The 20,918-nt window shown below is 37.5% G+C and overlaps 1 protein-coding gene across 1 annotated transcript in view; it reads right to left on the minus strand.

Moving 5' to 3' along the window:
- The window catches only part of LOC138813625 (vomeronasal type-2 receptor 116-like), a 46,899-nt gene extending 27,073 nt beyond the window's left edge, over window positions 1-19,826 (minus strand). Inside the window, exons 1-2 of the mRNA XM_070002025.1 lie at window positions 19,689-19,826; window positions 18,507-18,734 (exon numbers count right to left, since the gene is read on the minus strand). Coding sequence (XP_069858126.1) covers window positions 18,507-18,734; window positions 19,689-19,826 — 366 coding nt within the window. The remainder of the gene's footprint in view (window positions 1-18,506; window positions 18,735-19,688) is intronic.
- Window positions 19,827-20,918: the final 1,092 nt, after the last annotated feature.

The raw sequence follows: 20,918 nt of genomic DNA on the forward strand, positions 1-20,918 counted from the left end.
TCCCTTTCTCTTTGAGTATTCTCAAGTTGTTCACGCAAATCCTGTATCTCTCCCTATCACGCTCATACAGAGTCCTTTGTAAGTTGTCAAACTTCTCATTTATCATGTTTGCCAGCAGTGTTTGTAGAGCTATTTGGGAACTCTCCTCTGGATTATTCATTATCTGATCTGACCCCTGATTATCAAGATTGGGAATTGAGATACCCGAATTTGCCATTTTTCTTGTGTTTTTCCGGCTTACTCTGCCCATTTGAGATGAAGATAGCACCAGTTTTGTGCTAGAACACTATCTTAAGGCAACCATCAACCAAAGTTTGCATTTGTACAGTCAATAATCTACAGATACAATCTAGTTCAACAGATACATCTATTCAACATCAAATAACTATATTTTAAAGGACTTCGAACCGCAGAAAAGAATTTGGAAAACCAGAAATTATTAGGATTAGGGAGAGATGTGGGTGAAAAATAGGAATAGATTGGTGTGGGGAGGCACAGGGAGAGTTAAGTATGTCCTAATAACAATGCAGGAAATGGGTTGGGTAGGATCCAAGTAGAGAGAGAGAGAAAAAGTAGAGAGGGATAGGGGAATGAAAAGAGACCAGAAAAAAATAGAAACGTAAAAATTAATGTTATTGTAGAGATTAAAAGACCATCTATTTAGAGAGGAATGTGAATATGTTGTGAGAAAGGGAGGGACATAGAGGAGATGTGAAAAACATTTAAGGATGGGAAAGGGAGAAGAAAAGATCAGAAGTTCAGTAGAGCTAGACAAAAAACAAAAAGATAATTATGAAAGAAAGAAAAAGAGAAAGAAGATAAGAAAAGAAAGGAAAACGCTCATTTACATATTCCTAAAATAAAACTTATAAGATGAGAAAAAAAAAGTTACTGGAAATCAATTATGTTTTCAGAAGAGGCAAAAATTAAAGATTAATAAAAGTCTTAAAAGAGAAAAAAATTTATATATATATATATAAGGTAACAAAAAAAAAAACAAACAAAAAAAAAGAAAAGAAGAAGAAAAAAAGAAAAAAAAAGTCCTTTGATTTTTTTTGGGCGGGGGGAGGGGTGGGAAGAATCCTGTATCTCCCTTTTGTCTGTAACCAACCTTTTGTTGGAGTCTCTGGTCAGCTTGAGGTCCTGTGGCTTGATTGGTTTATTAAGTCGGTTTGTTGGAAGAGGCAGAAAAATGCTCTGCTTTACCCAAGATTTTGAGATTCCCCCTCCCAGGTTAGTTTTCTAGGAGGGTGATCTGCTTTGAGAATCACAAAAGAGGGGGATGCAGTGGTGAGGCTAGGTTCTGGGTAGAGTTGAGGCCTTTCAACAATCAGTAGCTTTTTCCTGGGGCTGTTTTTTGCAAAAAAAATCTCCCAGAGCCCAGCCTGGAGCAGTTCCCAGGGATTCTGTTTTTCAATTGATTGTTGAGGCTGCTAGAGGGAGGGGCAGCCTCTGGCTCTGGTTACCCAGTGAGGGAAGCCACTCCAATGGCTGGCGCCTGAGCTGGGTGACTTTTCCCTGGATGGAGCCGAGTCTGGCAGGGCACTTTGCCGTTAAGTTCTTGTGACCTGCTAAATGACTCGTTTTATTCCAAGGCCTGGGTTGGAGCTGGCAGCTCCTCCGAGCTTTGTCGGTATCCAAGATGGAGATCACCGGTGCTGGGGGGGAGGGGTGGCCTTCCCTCCTCTGCTCCCTGAGAAGGAGTGAGGACGTCGGGCTTCTACTCACGCTGAGTCTTGGATCCTGGGTCGTCCCTGGTCTGCAAGCTGCAGAATGAAGATGTCCACTCTTTGTTGGTTCTTGTTGGTGTTGAGTAGAATCCGCTCGCCCACTGCATCTGGCTTCTTCGTCCTGGACTCTCTGTGTGAGCTCTCAGGTATGGCCCCCGGCTGAGGTCTCCGCCGCTTGCGACCCTGCTGCCGCTGCCGCGGCAGCTGCTGGTGAGCACTCAGGTGTTTCTTTTTGCCTTGGCTTCCCTCTCTTGTGTAACTCTCTGTCCTGTGATGGCACACTTGGTGTGATTCTCTGGCTTAGGACTGTTCACTGGAACTCTAAAACTGCTTTCTATGCGAGAGCTTGTTCAGATTACAGCTTCTCCTCCGCCATCTTCCCGGAACTCCTCCCATTTTGGATTTTTTAAATAGGTTTTTTATTGTGAAAATACTGTACTGAGGGGTTACAGTCACATGAGGAAGGTAATGAATACATTTCTTATCAAGTATTTTTGCCTCCTCCTTTGTTTTTCCCCTATTATCCCTTCCCTCCCATCTCCAAAACTATACCCCTTTACTCCCACCACCCCCTAAAGTGTAAAGTTCATTTTTCACCATAATGTTCTACATCTCATTGCTGCAAAGGGTCAACCTACATCCCTATTTAAACATTTTGTTTTTATGCTTCCCCCCCGTGAATTATACCAAGGTCATATATAGTGAAAATAGAGGTTATAGTGTGGGGGAGCAACATAGAAAGCAACAAAAAAATCACATGATACCTTATAAATACATTAGAAAAAAATAGCAAGAAAGAAGAAACCACTTTTGTCCCTATCTTGGAGTTCATTTTGCTTAACATCATCATATCTGGTCAGATGTACATAGCTTTTGACCTTTTCTACTTGTCCCAGACCTATACTAGTAATTGCAAATAAGAGATACTATGAGACATATGTTTCTTTGGGCCAGGCTTACCTCAATTGATATAATTTTTTCCAAGTCTTTCCATTTCTTAACAAATGGAGCAATGTCATTCTTTCTGATGGAGGCATAGAATTCCATTGTGTATATATACCACATTTTCTTGTTCCATTCATCTACTGAGAGGCATGTGGGTTGGTTCCATGTCTTAGCTATGGTAAATAATGCTGCAATAAACATAGTTGTGCTGGTAGCTTTAGTATTGTCTTGTATGAGGTCATTCAGGTAAATGCCTGAAAGTGGGATTGTTGGGTCATAGGGGAGCTCTATGTGGAGTCTTTTGAGGAACCCCCGTACTACTTTCCAAAGTGGTCGAACCAATTTACACTCCCACCAACAATGTAGTAGGGTTCCTTTATATCCACATCCCCTCCAGCATCAGTTGTATTAGAGGTCTTGATTATAGCCATTCCAACTGGGGTGAGGTAGAATCTCAATGTCTTTTGGATTTGTATTTCTTTTATTGCTAGAGAGGTTGAGCATTTCTTCCTGTGTCTATTGGCATTCTTATTTCCTCTTCAGAAAAGTTTCTCTTTAAGTCTTTAGCCAACTTATTTATCAGGAAGTTGTGTCTTTGAGCATTTGTTGTGGGGAGATGTAGATTTTGAGTTCCAAGTATATTTTAGATATGAGACCCTTGTCCATTGTATGGCTAGTGAAGATGTTCTCCCAATCCCTGGGCTTTCTATTGACCTTGCTAGCCATGTCCTTTGCCATGCAGAAGCTCTGCAATTTCATGGGATCCCATTTGTCCAACCTTTCTTTGATTTGTTGTATTTCTGGGTCTCTATTATGAAAATTTCGGCCTGTGCCAAGGAGACCTAGGGTTTCTCCTATTCCATCTTGGAATGTTTTCAGGGTGCCTGTTTGACTTTGAGTTCTTGATCCATTTGGAGTTGATTCTGATGCAGGGTGATATAGAAGAATACAACTTCAGTTTTCTGTAGGTGATTAACCAATTTTGCCAGCACCGTTTACTTAAGAGGGTGTCTTTCTTCCATTCTATTTTTTTAGCTCCCTTATCGAAGTTTAGGTGGCTATAGGTTTGTGAGTTGATTTCTGAGTTTTCAATTCGATTCCATTGTTCTTCAGGTCATTTCTTGTGCCAGTCCCAAGCTGTTTTGATATTATGGCTTTGTAGTAGATTTTGAAATTTGGTATTGATATTCCTCCAGCACTGATCTTTCTGTTCAGGATTGTTTGTGCTATTCGGGGTTTTTAATTGTTCCATATGAATATTTGGATTGCTTCTTCTATTTACTTGAAGAATGAGGTTGGAATATTGATCAGTATCACATTGAATTTATAAATAGCCTTGGGAAGTATTGTCTTTTTCAAGATGGTGATCCTTCCAATATGGAGGCATGGGAGGTTTATCCACTTTCAAAGTTCTGCTTTGAATCCTTTTTCAGGTTTTAGTTTTCATCATAGAGGTCCTTCACTTCTTTAATTAATTCCTAGTCATTTTTTTGTGTGCTGGGATATTACCAAAGCAGTTGCTTTCCTGATTTCAGCCATACTCCTCTCATTGTTGGCATACAGAAAAGCCATTGATTTTTGAGGGTTAATTTTGTACCCTGCTAGTTTGCCAAAGTTTCGAATCAGCTTGAGTAATTTGGGAGTGGAGTCCGTGGTATTCTTTAAATACAAGATCATGCCATGTACAAAGAGGGAGAGTTTTATTTTTTATTTCCTATTTGGATCCCTTTTATGATTGCATCTTGTCTCATTGCTGTAGCTAGGCATTCTAATACTAAATTGAAGAGAAGTGGAGAGAGTGGACATCTTTGTCTCCTTCCTAAGTTTATAGAAAAAGGCTTTAGTTTTCAGGATTAAGTTTAATTCAGCATTAAGTAAAATTAAGTATAATTCTAGCTTTGTCATATACAGCCTTTATTGTATTGAGGAATGTTCCCTGGATTCCTAGTCTTTCCAGAGCTTTCATCAAAAAGGGGTGTTGGATCTTGTCAAATGCGATTTCTGCATCTATTGAAATAACCATGTGGATCTTATCCATGCTGTTGTTGATGTGATGAATTACATTAGTTGATTTGCATATATTGAACCATCTTTGCATCCCTGAAATTAATCCTGTTTGATCTCGGTTTATGATCTTATGGATGAATTGTTGAATATGATTGGCCAAGATTATTTTTAATTTTTATTTTTTATTGTGAAAATACTGTACAGAGGGGTTACAATTACATGGGCAAGATAATGAGTACATTTCTTATCAAGCATTGTAGCCTCCTCCTTTGTTTCTGCTTCCCATCCCTTCCCATCATCCCCCCTACCTCCCACCCAATACTCCCAGCCCACCTGCAAAGTTGTAGTTTGTTTTGGACATAATGACTTGTACATCTCGTTGTTGCAATGGGTCCACCTGTATCCCTATTTAACCCCTTCCCCTCCACAAATTATACCGACATCAAATACAGTGAAAACACGGGTTATACTGTGGGGGAGGGACATACAAAACAACAAAGAAATAATCTTATAAATGCCTTAGAAACAATCACATGAAAGAAAAAAAACATTTTAATACATATCGTAGGGTTCATTTCCCTAACATCATCTTATCTAACCTTTTCTTCTTGACTCAGACATATACTACATATTGCAAATAAGGGAAACCATGAGACCTATGTTTGTAAAACCCCAATTAATCATGCATCTAAGATCTTGTCCCCATTGAAAGATGTCTGGGAAGCTTCACAGAAAGCTGATATGCAGTGTAATGGTCACCACAGTTCAGGTTCTCCAGTCAACCAGGGAAATGCTTTTGCACACCAGAGTGCTAAGTAGGGTGTAGTGCTCTGCTGTAGGAAAATGGCTTGACTACCAGCACAACTACGTTTATAGAAGCATTATTCACCACAGCTAAGATATGGAACCTATCCAGATTTCCTTCAGTAGATGAATGGATCAAGAAAATGTGACACACACACACACACACACACACACACACAGAAACACACACACACACAGAAACACACACACACACACACTGGAATTCTATGCCTCCGCCAGGAAGAATGACACTGCCCAATTTATTAGAAAATGGAAAGACTTGGAAAAAATCATATTAAGTAAAGTATGCCAGACCCAAAATAATATAGGTACGATGGTTTCCCTTAATTGTAATTTTGGTATATGTCTAGGCTAATCTTATCAGATAATCTGAAAAGCTCAAAAGTTATGTACATATGACCATATAAAATGATGCTCAGCAAAATGTACCCCAAGGTACAGACACATGAGGTTTTTCTTCGTTGTTGTTTTTAATGTACTATGTGATTTTTTGTTTCCTATGTATGTTCTTTCTCCTATGGCATATCCCTGTTGTCACTCTATTTGATTTAGGTACCTTGAATCTTGTATATACATTTATCTAATTTGGGGAGGGGCAGTGGGAATAACACAATTCTGAAAGAAGGACACAGGATGACCCATTGCAACAATGATATTCACAAGACACTATGTTGGAAATGCACTTTACGTATTTGGGGGAGAGAGGAGTGAGGGAGGTGGTAGAGGAAAGGGATGGTAGGAGAAAAAGGAGGGGTAACAATGTTGGACCAGAAATGGACTCATTACCTTTCTGATGTCATTGAAACCCCTCTGTACAGCATCTTTACAATAAAATAAAAAGTTTTAAGGAGAACCCCCACCCAAGAATGGCTTGGATCCCTTCTATGAAATTTCTTCAGATCAACTTTTACGTAAATGGAAATGACCCTGTTCAGTTCTTCTCAGTATTCTCACAGCTGTGAAATTGTCTGTTGTTACCTCTTGGATAAACATTTCTAGAATAAAAACTTGATATCATTATCCCCAATCTCAGGTTCCAGATTCATGTAGACACGAGGTCTCAAAGGACTTCTCTACCTGTAAACCTCTAAAAGACTTGAGATTCCTCTTCAAGATTAATAAAAGGAGAGTTAACCACATTGCCTGAATGGTGTGATCAAGTTTCCAATTTTAATTTTCTGTTTACTGAATTATAAATAGCATTCTTTAGTCTCAGAACAATTGTTGAAGCTCCTTCATTAAGCTTAGGATGTATAAGAAGTCACCTTTTCTAATTACTATTTCCTGGGCTGAATTGGAAAGTAACCCATTTTGACAGTGGGCCCAAACTTATACAAGGGAAGTTATTCCTGGCTAACTTCCACTCTTGGACAATTGAGCTCAAAGACTTCTCTCTTCTGGAAATAGCACTGTCATACTTATAGTCAATGGGATGGGAAAAACTCTCTTGCAGAACAGGAAGACTTTAGCTATCATTCCTGCAGCCCAAGGAGGAACCTGCAGAACTCTAAAGGTTAAAAGTTGTGTGTATATTCCAGACAACTCAAATATCTCCCCAGCTCTAAGTCTGACTCTGCTCTTAGTTTTAACAAATGCCTTGCTTAATGGTTCTCTGAAACGACTTGTGGGGAAATTCGTTATTTATCTTTATGGCATTAATAGGTGGGGGTGTATTGATCTACTGCACCTTACATAGCTTCTGAGGATTATTATGCTTCAGAATTTCTTGTTTGACTTCCTTTCCAGATTTTCGTTAAAGAATGCTCCTAATGTTGTACCAAACTGACAATTCAACAACAGAACTTTCCATGTCACCCATTGATAAGATAGGACAAGACTTCAAATGTCAATGTCCCTGCTCAGCCTAATGCAGTGACAGAAACAGATCTTCACCAATCAATGTCCTTTAAGATTGGGGGACCAAAGTCATTTGAGGGGAGTGAGGAAGTATAACCTCGGAAAACTGTGGATTTACCCATCTACATCTTTTATGATTAAAGGAACAAAGTCATTTCAGGGGAAAATGGAAGATAATCCAGTGAAAGTGAGGCATGGCAAATGGTTACCAGACATGACCAAAAAAACCTCAAGCTTAAAGGTAATCCATCCACTTCCCTTAATATTAAGGTAAGAAAGTCATTTTAGGGGAAAATGAGGCAGGAAAAATTGAGGAAACACGGTACATAGAAATACAGAAGCACTATCTTTGCTTCAAAGAGAGACAACAGGGTGCATTCCTTCCTGTGAGGTGCATATCTTACCCCAAGAATTAATATTTGTCTGGCAGGAAATATATCTTCCTCAGAAAATGCTCCCCCCAAACTTAAACAACACGACTCCTTTCTTTCTTTTTTTTTTTTCATTTTAATGGCTTCCTCTCTTTTTCTTTTCTTTCTTTTTGGTGAAAATATCATAGAGAGGGCTTAAATTACATAGGTAAGATAATGAGTACATTTCGTATCAAGAATTGTAGCCTCCTCCTTTGCTTCCCCTACCCATCCCTTCCCATGTCCCACTTCCACACGTCCCCACCCCTCCGCTGGCAAAGTTGCAAAGTTCCCTTTTCTTTTTCTTTTTTTTTTATTGTGAAAATAATGTACAGAGCGTTTACAATTACCTGGGCAAGATAATGAGTACATTTCTTTTCAAGCATTGTAGCCTCCTCTTTTGTTTCCCCTCCTCATCCCTTGCCATCTTCCCCCGGTCCCCATCCCAACCCCCCCCCCCAAAATAAAGTTGTAAAGTTCGTTTTTGGCATAGCGACATGTGCATCTCATTGTTGCAATGTGTCCACCTGTATCCCTGTTTAAATGATTTGTTTTTCCTTTCCCCTCCAAAATTATACCAACATCAAATACAGTGAAAGCAGGGGTTATACTATGGGGGGGGGACATACAAAGCAACGAAGAAATAATCTTAGAAATATGTAAGAAACAATTGCATGCAAGCAAAAACATTTGAATACATATCTTGGGGTTCATTTCAACTAACATAAAGTTATCTGCCCTTTTTGCTTGTCTCAAACATATACTAGTTATTGCCCATAAGGGAAACCATGGGACCTATGTTTTTTGGGCCTGGCTTACTTCAATTAATATAATTTTTTCCAAGTCTTTCCATTTCCTAACAAATGGGGCAATGTTATTCTTTCTGAAGGAGGCATAGAATTCCATTGTGTATATATACCACATTTTCTTGCTCCATTCATCACCTGAGGGGCATGTGGATTGGTTCCATGTCTTTGCTATGGTAAATAATGGTGCATTAAACATAGGTGTACTGGTAACTTGAGTATGGTATTGTTTGTGATCCTTTGGGTAAATGCCTCAAGGTGGGATTGCTGGGTCAGAGGGGAGCTCTATGTGGAGTCTTTTGAGGAACCTCCATACTACTTTCCAAAGTGGTTGAACAAGATTACACTCCCACCAACAATGCAGTAAGGTTCTCTTCTGTCCACATCCCCTCCAGCATCTGTTGTTATTATAGTTCTTGATTGTAGCCATTCTAACTGGGATGAGGTGGTATCTCAATGTTGTTTTGTGTTGCATTTCTTTTATGGCTAGAGAGTGAGCATTTCTTCATGTGTCTATGGGCCATTCTTCTTTCCTCTTCAGAGAAGTTTCTCTTTAAGTCTTTAGCCCACTTATTTATTGGGCAGTTGTTTCTTTGAGGATTTGTTTTGGGGGATTTAAGTTTTTGAGTTCCAGGTACACTTTAGATATGAGACCTTTGTCCGTTGTGTGGCTAGTGAAGATCCTCTCCCAATCAGTGGGCTTTCTATTGATCTTGGTAGTTTTGCCATCATTTGCCATGCAGGAGCTCTGCAATTTCATGCAATCCCATTTGTCCAACCTTTCTTTGATTTGTTGTGTTTCTGGGTCTCTATTATGAAAATCTTATCCTGTACCAAGGAGACCTAGGATTTCTCCTATTCCATCCTGTAATGTTTTCAGGGTGTCTCCTTTGACTTCGAAGTCTTTTATCCATTTGGAGTTGATTCTGGTGCAGGGTGACATATAAGGATTTACCTTCAGTTTTCTATTAGTAGTTTACCAATTTTGCCATCACCATTTACTGAAGAGGCTGTCTTTCTTCCCTTCTATTTTTTTTAGCTCCCTTATTGAAGATTAGATCGCTATATGTCTGTAGGTTCATTTCTGGGTTTTCAATCCTATTCCATTGGTCCTGAGGTCTGTTCTTGTGAACGTACCAAGCTGTTTTGATTACTATGGCTTTGTAGTAGAGTTTGAAATTTGGTATTGATATTCCTCCAGCACAGTTCTTTCTGTTAAGGATCGTGTTTTCTATTTGGGGTCTTTTATTGTTCCATATGAATGTTTGGATTGCTTCTTCTATTTCCTTGAAGAATGAGGCAGGAATATTTATAGGTATCACATTGAATTTGTAGATGGCTTTGGGAAGTATTAACATTTTCTCTTTTTGGGGGGGAAGGGTCTGGTTTGGGGCCTGAACTCTGGGCCAGGGTGCTGTCCCTCAGCTCTTCAGCTCATGGCTAGCCCTCGAGCACTTGAGCCACAGCCCCACTTCTGGCTTTTTTCTTTTTGCTTATGTGGTGCTGATGAATCGAACCCAGGGCCTCATGCATTCAAGGTAAGCGCTCTACCACTAAGCCACCGTCCCAGCCCCAGTATTGCCATTTTCAGATGTTGATCCTTCTAATCCAGGCACACGGGAGGTGTTTCCACTTTCTAAGTTCTCTTTTGATTTCCTTTTTCAGATTTTTAAAGTTTTCCTCATAGAGGTCATTTACTTCTTTGGTGAATTCCTATTTATTTTATTTTTTGTGGGGCTATTACAAATGGAGTTGTTTTCCTGATTTCAGCCATGCTTTTCTGATTGTTGGCATACAGAAAAGCCATTGATTTTTGAGGGTTAATTTTATACCCTGCTACTTTACCAATGTTTGAAGTCAGCTCGAGTAAATTGGGATTGGAGTCGTTAGATTCTTTTTTTTTGTTATTGTGAAAATACTGTACAGATGAACAAGATAATTAGCACATTTCTTATCAAGCATTGTAGCCTCCTCCTTTGTTTACCCTTCCCATCCCTTCCCTTCCCCCCTTTGGCTCCTCTACCAAATGTCTCCACCTCCCCCCACGGGATTCGTTAAATCGAAGATAATTTCATCTCCAAAGAGGGAGAGTTTTACTTCATCTTTCCCTTTTTGGATCCCTTGTATGTTTGCATCTTGTCTTATTGCTGTAGCTAGGCATTCTAATATTCAATTGAAGAGCAGTGGAGAGTGGACATCTTTGTCTCATTCATGAATTAAGAGAAAATGGCTTTAGTTTTTCACCATTAATTATAATGCTGGCTGTAGGTTTGTCATATATAGCCTTTATTGTAATGAGGAATGTTCCCTGATTTCCTAGATTTTCCAGAGCATTCATCATATATAGGTGTTGGATCTTGTCAAATGCTTATTCTGCATTTATTGAGATAACCATGTGGATCTTATCCTTGCTCTTGTTGAGATTCCCAATACTCTTCATCTATTTTTTCCTTACAGTATAGAATTTCCTGGATTTCTTGAGTTTATTTTTTTTTTTTTGAGGTGGTTCTGGGGCTTGACCTGGGGTCTTGGGGTCTGTCCCTGAATTTTTCTGCTCAATACATTCTAATACTTGAACCACAGCTCTACTTTCTTTCCTGTGTATGTTGATTCTTCACATTCATGGGGACAAAAGTGTTGATGCAGCTGGGCAAAGGTGGCTCACACCTGTAATCCTAGCTACTCAGGAGGCTGAGATCTGAGGCTTGCAGTTCAAAGCCAGCCAGGGAAGGAAAGTTTGTGAGACTTTTATCTCCAATAAATCACTAGAAAACCACATTTGGCTCTGTGGTTCAAGCGTTATAGACCTCGCCTTGCGCTGAAGAATGCAGGGATTGCCCCAAAGCCCAGAGTTTTAAATCCACGACCGATTCCTCCCACCACCCCCCAAAAAAGTGTTGGTGCTTCTAATCTGCCATCTTCTCCTGTCTCTTCCTTTAAAAGAGAATATGCTGAGGATTCCGAAGAAGATGGCAGAGGGGAAGCTAGAGGCTAAACCAGCTCTCACATAGAAAGCAGTTTTAGTGTTTCAGTGAACAGTCCATGGCTAGAGAATCACACCATGTGTGCCATTACAGTACGGAGAATTTGGAAAGAGTGGGAATTCCCAGGCCAGTAGACATATCTGAGCACTTGCTTGTATCTGTGGCTGTGGCTGCAGCGGTGGCAGTGGTGGCAGAGGCAGTAGCTAACATACCAACAGAGAGATTTTGGGACAAAGGCTCCAGATGCAGTGCATGAGCAGATTCTACTCAACATCAGTAAGAAGTGACAAGGAACAGATATCTTCATCCTGCAGATCACAGACCAGAGACTGCCCAGGAATCAAGACTGTGGCATGAGTAGAATCCTGACATCTTCACTCCTCAGGGAACAGAGGAGGGAAGGCCACCCCTCCCTCACCACCTCCATCTTTGATACTGACAAAGGCCTGACTGAGTAGCTAGCTTCAACACAGTCCTTGGAAGGAAACAATGGGAGCCATTAGCAGGTCCCAGGATACTGACTTGACCTGCCAGACTCAGCTCCACCCAAGGGAATGTCATGCTGCCCAAGCAGAGGCAGCTCTGCCCCGGAAGAGAGACTTTCTTCACTGGGTAAACAGAGCCAGAGGCTGTCCCTCCCTACAGCAGCCTAGACAAACAACTGAAACTCAGTAAACATAAACCCTGAGAATGGCTCCAGGCTGGGCTCTGTGAGTGTCTCAGGAGCTAGCCCCTCAGGGAAAAGTGACTGTTTGCTGAAAGACCTCAACCCTACCCAGAACGTAGCCTCATCACAGCATCTCAAAACTAGAGGAAACAGCCATCTCCCTGTTTTGTGATACTCAAAGTAGATCTTCTTCCCTCTGAACTAGCCCGGGAGGACAATCACAAAATCCTGGATAAAGCAGAGCATTTTTCTGCCTGCTCAAACAAACTGACTCATGAAACCAATCAAGCCAGAGGAAAACCAAATACCACAAGCAGACCAGAGACTCCACCAAGAGACTGATTATCATAGCTAAGATATGGAACCAACCCAGATGCCCCTAAGTGGATGAATGGATCAAGAAAATGTGGTATATATACACAATGGAATTCTATGCTTCCATCAGAAAGAATGACATTACCCCATTTGTTAGGAAATGGAAAAACTTGGAAAAAATTATATTAAGTGAAGTAAGCCAGGCCCAAAGAAACATAGGTCCCATGGTTTCCCTTATTTGCAATATCTAGTATATGTATGAGTCAAGTGGAAAAGGTCAGATAATGTGATGTCAGGAAAATGAACCCTTAGATACGTATTTTAATGTTTTTTTCTTTCATGCATGTGTTTCTAAAGCATTTATAAGAATATCTCTTTGTTGCTTTGTATGTCCCTCCCACACAGTATAACCCCTGCTTTCACTATATTTAACGTCAGTATAACTTGTGGAGGAGATGGGGAAAAACCAGTTGTTTAAGGATACAGGTGGACCTGTTGCAACAATGAGAAGTACAAGATGTCATGTCCAAAACGAGCTTTACAACGTCGGTGTGGGGGGGGAAGGAGGGGGGGAAGGATAAGGATTGGGATTGGGGGGAGGGGGGAGGCTGGGAAGGGATGTGAGGGGTAAACAAAGGAGGAGGCTTGGTAAGAAATGTACGCATTATCCTGCCCATGTAATTATAACCCCTCTGTACAGTATGTTCACAAATAAAATAAAATTCAATTAAAAAAAAAAGAAAAAAAGAAAAAAAAAAGAGACTGGTTATGGACACAGGGGAGACACAGGATCTTCCCATTCCTCACTGCCCCTGTCCCCAACAATCAAAGAACTCTTCTATCTATTTTTTAATTTTCATTTTTTATAATGTTTTCTATTAATCTTTTTCCTCCTAATTTTTATTTTAGGTGTGTGTGATTTCTTAAAATCTCTTTTAACCTTGTGGTCTTTTTAAAAACTCTTTTCATTTTTTTAACTCTCTTTCTTTTTTTTTTCTGTGACTTAATTGCTGTTCTGCTCAACCCAAATATTTACCTGTCATCAATTATTAGACCTTATTCCTCATTATGTACATATTTAATCCAGGAATTTATTTCTCATTTCACAACCTCTTAGGCTTAACTGCTTTAACAGCAGTATCATTTCTTTAACGTATATCATTTTCAAATAACCAATTAAAAAAAAATTTTTTTAGTTTTCATGTTTCCTTTCTATCCCTCCCTTCCTTTCATCCTATCCTTTTCTTCTCAAATATCGTTTCTTTAAACTTAAGTAATTTAAAGTGTTTCAATTTTTAAATTAATATTTTTGTCTTTCCAGTTTTACTTTTTTAAATCTCTCTCCTATGATCTGTCCAATCCATTTCCCTCTTTGAGATAAGGATTTGGTTAAATTCACTCTCCTTTTACCTCTCCACATCCCTCTAATCCTGTTTTTCCTCATATTTCTCCCTAAATCTAATAAATTTCTGCCAAATCCTTCTGTGCTGTACTTAGCCGATTTACACATTATATATTATATATACTATTTATAACACATATATTATATATATTATATATAATATAATATAAAATAATATATCATAATATAATATATTATATATTTCATATATTATACATATATAATATTATATGTAATATTATATATGTAATGTTATACATATACATGATATGATATATGTATAATATTATGTTATATGTAATATTATATATAATATGATATATATGACAATATAATATAACATATTATATTATTATATATTATATATTGTATATATATTATATATGTATTACATGCACTATATAATATATCATATATTGTATACATTATAAAATATTATACATATAACATATAATGTAGAATATATATGATGTATGTTATATATTATATATAATATACAATATATATAATATATAATATATATTTATATGTATTATATATAAATATATATTATATATATTATATATTTATATATATTATATATTCCATATATTCTATATATATTATATATTGTATAATATCTATATATATAATATTATATATTCTATATATATTATATATTATATAATATCTATAATATGTAATATATATTATATAGTGTATTTAATATATACATAATATATATTATATGTATTATTATATTATTATATGTATTATTATATTATTATATTATATATTATATTATATATAATATCATATGATATATTATGTATTATATGTATCATAATATATTATTATCATTATAATAGAGCATAATATGTATTATTAATATAGAATATATATTACATACATGATATAACATAAATATTACATAATATATTATACATATGTATACATTATATATAACATTATATATTATATATATAATCGACATATGATATGTAATATATATTAATATATTATATATATATGTATATTATATTATATATCATATATTATAAAATATATTCTTATGGTATATATATTATATTATGTAAAATATGATATATATAATATATATAATACATAATATGTAATATTATATACATATAATATATAATATTATATATAATATGTATAATATATTATAATATATGTATATATAATATTATAATATATTATGTATATAACAATATATATATTATATATTATAGTAATACATTATATTATACATATAATATATCTTTTATAATATGCATTATATAACAATATGAAATATAATATGATATGATATCATATGTAGAATATATAAAATATATATATGTTATATATATAAAATTATATATTGTAATATATAATATTATGTATATAATATATATGTCATATATATTACATATACTATTATTATATACATTATATAAATATATTGTATATATATTTTACATATTATAATATATATTATATATATAAAATATATATTGTACATAATATACATATTATAATATATAATATATATAACATATATAATATAAAATGTGTTATATATTATGTATGTTATATATTATATATTTTATTATATATATTATATATTATATACAAGATATATATATATATTATATATATATTACATATAATATTATATGTAGTAGAATTGTAAAGATAATTGAAAGATATGGAATTTGAGCCTATCTAATGTTTCTGTCCTCTCTTTGGGGATCTTTTACTCTTCTTATAAATGATTCCATTTCTCAAGACTTGCAAAAATTATATTAAGTGAAGTAAGCCAGGCCCAAAGAAACATAGGTCCCATGGTGTCCCTTATTTTCAATAACTAGTATATGTCTCAGAGAAGCAGAAAAGATCAGATAAGTTGATGTTAGGTGCAATGACCCCAAGCCTCTGCTCCCCCAAGTCACCTTCTAGAAGTAAATCTCCTTAGTTTGGGACATTTCAAGAACCTCTTCCCCATTTCCTCCCACAATGTCCAAGTTCTTATTTCCCTTAAAGCTTCTCACATCCCTTTTTTAACCCCAAGTGAGTATCTTCTCTTTCCTATTATCTGCTGAGGGCTAAAACCCATTATCATTCAGCTTCTTTCTGCCTCTCTTCTGATTCCCATTCCTCCTCCACAAACCGCCAGTTTAGGAATAAAAAAACTAATTGCTCCTACTGCTTGTTTCAGGACCCTTTAAAATTAATCAGAGTCATCTCATCTGTTCTCATTTATCCAACCCTTGTGACCCATATCTTCTCCAACTCCCCAATCTTTTCAGTGTTTGATTTAAATGACACCTTCTTTATTATCCCCTTACACATCACCTCAAGGTCCATCTTTGCCTTCAACTAGGAAAGACCCAGATACTCTCCAGGCTCAGCAAATAACCCAGACAGTATGCCTCAAGGATTTAGAGACCACCACCAATATTTTAACCAAACCCTACTATAGGACTTGACCAATCACAACCTATCCCCTAATTTTCTTCTTCAATATTACCTCCTTCTCTTCAGCCTTTCAGCTGAGCCACATATCAAACAACCTGATCAGTACTTGTTCAAATGTCTATATCCTCAGAATCCTCCCCTAAGTGTACCATTTTTAGTTAATTATTTGTATGTTTATAGTTTAGGCTTAAATTCCGGAAACTAGCAAAATCTGCCACACTGTTACATATATAACACGTATTGTTTATCATAAATATGCAAAGATACAAAATCTCTACTTCAATTTAATTATTCTTCAGTTTGTTCTCATTTCATTCTCCCCTCCAGCATTACAGTGTTAAATCAGTCTTTCTAAAGCATTGCTTTTATTTTGGTTATCACCTGAACTTTTCTTTCTTCAGATCTACAGCTTTTCCTCCAGCTTTTTCCTTGCTGTCATTTGAAAGTATCTTCTCCAATATGACATTATTAAGAGGTGAGGCCTTTCCAATTTGATTAGGAAATGGAGGGACAAAGTGAACAAATTCAGCAGTTGTGGCAAAGGAAATATAAAACTTGTGTGTGGGAAAAGAGGGAGAAACTGGGAAAGAGCAAGGAAAGAGGTGACATTGTCCAAAAAGAAATGTATTTTTACCTGACTTATGTAACTGTAAGCCCTCGTATATCCCTTTAATAATAACCATAAAAAATTTTTAAGTTGACAAAAAGTAATAAATACATTTTAAGAATTATTAAAAAAGTAAATACCAAGCATTCCACTCACCTTCTTAACCCTCTTGCTTCTTGGGGCTACAGAGCCTTGACAGATTCGGCTCAGTTGTCCCAGATGTTAGTCACACCTAGGGGTCATTATTTCTCATCAGGGATGAGCTATACCTCCCTGCAGAATTCAGGAACTCCTCAATTACCACCTGTCTCTGTCCAACTAAGAGCATCTGGCCCTTCTTGGCCTTCTTTAACTTCTTTCACCTCTGGATTCCCATTTTTTCCCCTATAGACTTATCCTTGCACTCAGTCACTAAATGGGCCCTTTTCATTCAGCATGAATGCCAGTAGTGTTTCTAGAGCATTTTGAGAACTATCCTCTAGGTTTTTCATTGGCTGCTCTGTTGCCAATTCCAAGTGGGATAGAACAAGCCATAGAAACACAAGATATATGGCAAGTGAAGGAGCCTCAAATCCAAATAAGCAGGCAACAGATTCTGATTCCTTCAAGGAGCCTTCTGAATGGTTGAATTGTTCCTTCTCTTGTAGTATTTAAAGAACATTGTCAGGGCTGGTAAGGTGGCTCAGTGGTAGAGCGCTTGCCTTGCATGCCTGAGGCCCTCGGTTCGATTCCTCAGCACCACATAAGCAAAAAGAAAATAGCCGGAAGTGGCGCTGTGGCTCAAGCGGTAGAGTGCTAGCCTTGAGTTGAAGAGCTGAGGGACAGCGCCCAGGCCCAGAGTTCAGGCCCCACAACCGCACCCAAAACAACAACAACAACAACAAAAAAAAGCATGGCCAGATATTGAGTCTGAGCATGATCTAATGTATTTTCCCCTCTTTTGGGATCCTTTTCTTTTCGCTATCTATTAATACTGAGGATCCTTAGAGACTGAGGTGACAAGGCTCAGCTGAGATCATCATGCACTAGGTACCTTCAACTTCCCATGAGGAATAATGATCAATAATCAAACTATACCTCCAGTGGTTTATCTTAAGTCACGTTGATGCCCTGGCCCTTTTTGCCAGAAAAAAGTAGTCATAGAGATTCCCATGAGAAACTAGTGATGCTTAATACCTTGATCTAAATTTCTGAAGGAGGTGAGAGAGAGTGAGTGTGACAGAGAGAGAGAGAGAGAGAGAGAGAGAGAGAGAGAGAGAGAGAGAGAGAGAGAGAGAGAGAGAGACAGAGAGACAGAGAGAGAGACAGAGAGAGAGAGAGAGAGAGAGAGAGAAAGAGAGAATTATGGGGGAGAAATAGGATTAGGTGACACTGTCTACAAGCATTGTGATTGTAACCAGACTAAGGAAATTGTAAGCTCTTTCTACAACTACTTCCTAATAACAATACATTTTTTTAAAGGAGAGAGTACAAAAAGTAGAAATGACCCACCTTGGTAATTCCTATGGGCCACTCTATCAGATTTTCAAAGAAAATCAGTTGTTGACCATATGGCCTAGATGGAGAAAACTTGCCAACTTTCACCTTTTGTCCCAGACATTCTGGAAAATTCCAAAAGCTCAGAATATCATACTCTGCCTCCAATTTCCTTTCCTCATTCAAAACCACTTGGTATCCAACAGGATTGGTAAATTGGATCTTCTTCAAAAAGGGATGTAACTAAAATGGACACATTATAGTATGGTGAAGTGCTTCCCAGTGTTATCACAGAAACCCAGAACAATGGATTACTCTTCATTCCCATCCCCTGATTCACACACACCACAGGAATCTAACCAACTGTATGAAATGCAGGCCCACAGCAGACTAAAGTGTTTCCAAGTTCTAAAACCTGGGTATCCAGGATGGGATTCAGAAACTCAATTTCAAGGGAACGCAACTCTAGCCACATCCAACAAAATAATGAATGATCATATGACAGACCTCAACGACTCTATAAATTGCATTCCAATCACTTATTTTATGATTGTGACCAGAGAGTCAGTCTGAAATAAGGTGAATAATAAACTAAGTAGAATAGTAAAATATGTATGACAACTATGTAAGACTACCTTAAGCAAGACTTAGTTCATTGTGGTGTGTGTGTGTGTGTGTGTGTGTGTGTGTGTGTGTGTGTGTGTGTGTGTATCCTGTGACTCAAACTCAGGGCTTAGGCACTCAAATTGAGGTGGTTTTATTTTCTTCTCAATGTTTGCATTCTATCCATTGAGCCAAAGCTCCACTTCTGGCTTTTTGATAGTTAACTGTAGTCAGGAGTGAACCACAGGTATGAGCCACTTGTGTCCAGACAATATTAGTTTTTCAAGAATTAGTCACCTTGATCTGTCATTTTAAACAGTTACAAGGACAATTTGGATATATTGAAATTTGGGCCGGCTTTTTCCACAAATAATGAGGATGAGGACAGAAGACACAGCAATTACTTGTCATGGATGCAGCATTTTCCAAGAACATTGTCTTCACAACTCTACATTCACTCATGTAGAGCATGACAGGCCCAATGTTTCTTGTATTTTCCAAAATGGAGCCAGAGGACCTAGTTCCATCTGCTATGAAAGCTTCTATAGAAAGTCTATATGCCTAGAGGAGGTCACACAAAAGCAAAGCCATTACCTGTGAAGAAAGAAATGCCCTTGTTTGACAATTGTGCACTGGTGGCTCTTCCATGTGATGAAGAAACATCTGGTGGAAGGCATGGGCCAAGGCATACACAGCATTATAGATGTTGTAACTCTCTTCTGACATGGTCATGTCAAAAGTGTGCCTCAGGAACCAATGGAGTGTGGCATGGTATGAACAGTGCCCCAAGTCTCTGCAGTCAGACTTAATCAGTAGGCTATAAACAGACTGAATCCATGATGTGGGAAGGAATTATTTCCTAAGTTATTTGACAAGGTATCTGTCAGAATAAAATTGGTGAACAGAGAAGTGTTTCTATGATGATGAGAGAAGGTGAGAGATGCATGGAAGGAGTGGATCAGAAAATATCTTTTTCCATTGTGTATGTATACCACAGTTTCTTGATCCATTCATCTACTGAGGGGCATCTGGGTTGGTTCCATATCTTAGCTATGATAAGTAATGCTGCAACAATCATAGTTGTGTTGGTAACTTTAGTATGGTCTTGTTTGTGATCACTTGGGTAAGTGATCAAAAGTAGGATTGCTGAGTCATAGAGGAGCTCTATATGGAGTCTTATGAGGAAACTCCATACTACTTTCCAAAGTGGTTGCACAAGTTTACACTGCCACCAACAATGCAGTAAACCGCCTTTCTGTCCACATCCCCTCCAACATCTGTTGTTATTAGAGTTCTTGATTATAGCCATTCTAACTGGTGTGAGATGGTATCTCAATGTTGGTTTGATTTGCATTTCTTTATGACTAGGGAGGTTGAGCATGTCTTCGTGTCTATTGGCCATCCTTCTTACCTCCTCAGAGAAGTTTCTCTTTAAGTTCTTAGCCCACTTATTTATTGGGCAGTTGTTTCTTTGAGGATTTGTTGTTTGGGGGATTTAATTTTTTTAGTTCCAGGTATATTTTAGATATGAAACCCTTGTCCATTGTGTGGCTAGTGAAGATCGTCTCCCAATCCTTGGGCTTTCTATTGATTTTTCTAGCTATGTCCTTTGCCATGCAGAAGCTCTGCAATTTCATGCAATCCCATTTGTTCAAGCTTTCTTTGATTTGTTGTGTTTCTGGGTCTGTATTAAGAAAATTTTGGCCTGTGCCAAGGAGACCTAAGGTTTCTCCTATTCCATCCTGTAACGTTTTCAGAGTGTCTGCTTTGACTCAGAGGTCTTTGATCCATTTGGAGTTGATTCTGGTGCAGGGTGATATATGA

Source organism: Dipodomys merriami, unplaced genomic scaffold (genome assembly GCF_024711535.1).
Source record: "Dipodomys merriami isolate MVZ:Mamm:240054 unplaced genomic scaffold, mDipMer1.0.p SCAF_6, whole genome shotgun sequence".
Taxonomy (NCBI): domain Eukaryota; kingdom Metazoa; phylum Chordata; class Mammalia; order Rodentia; family Heteromyidae; genus Dipodomys; species Dipodomys merriami.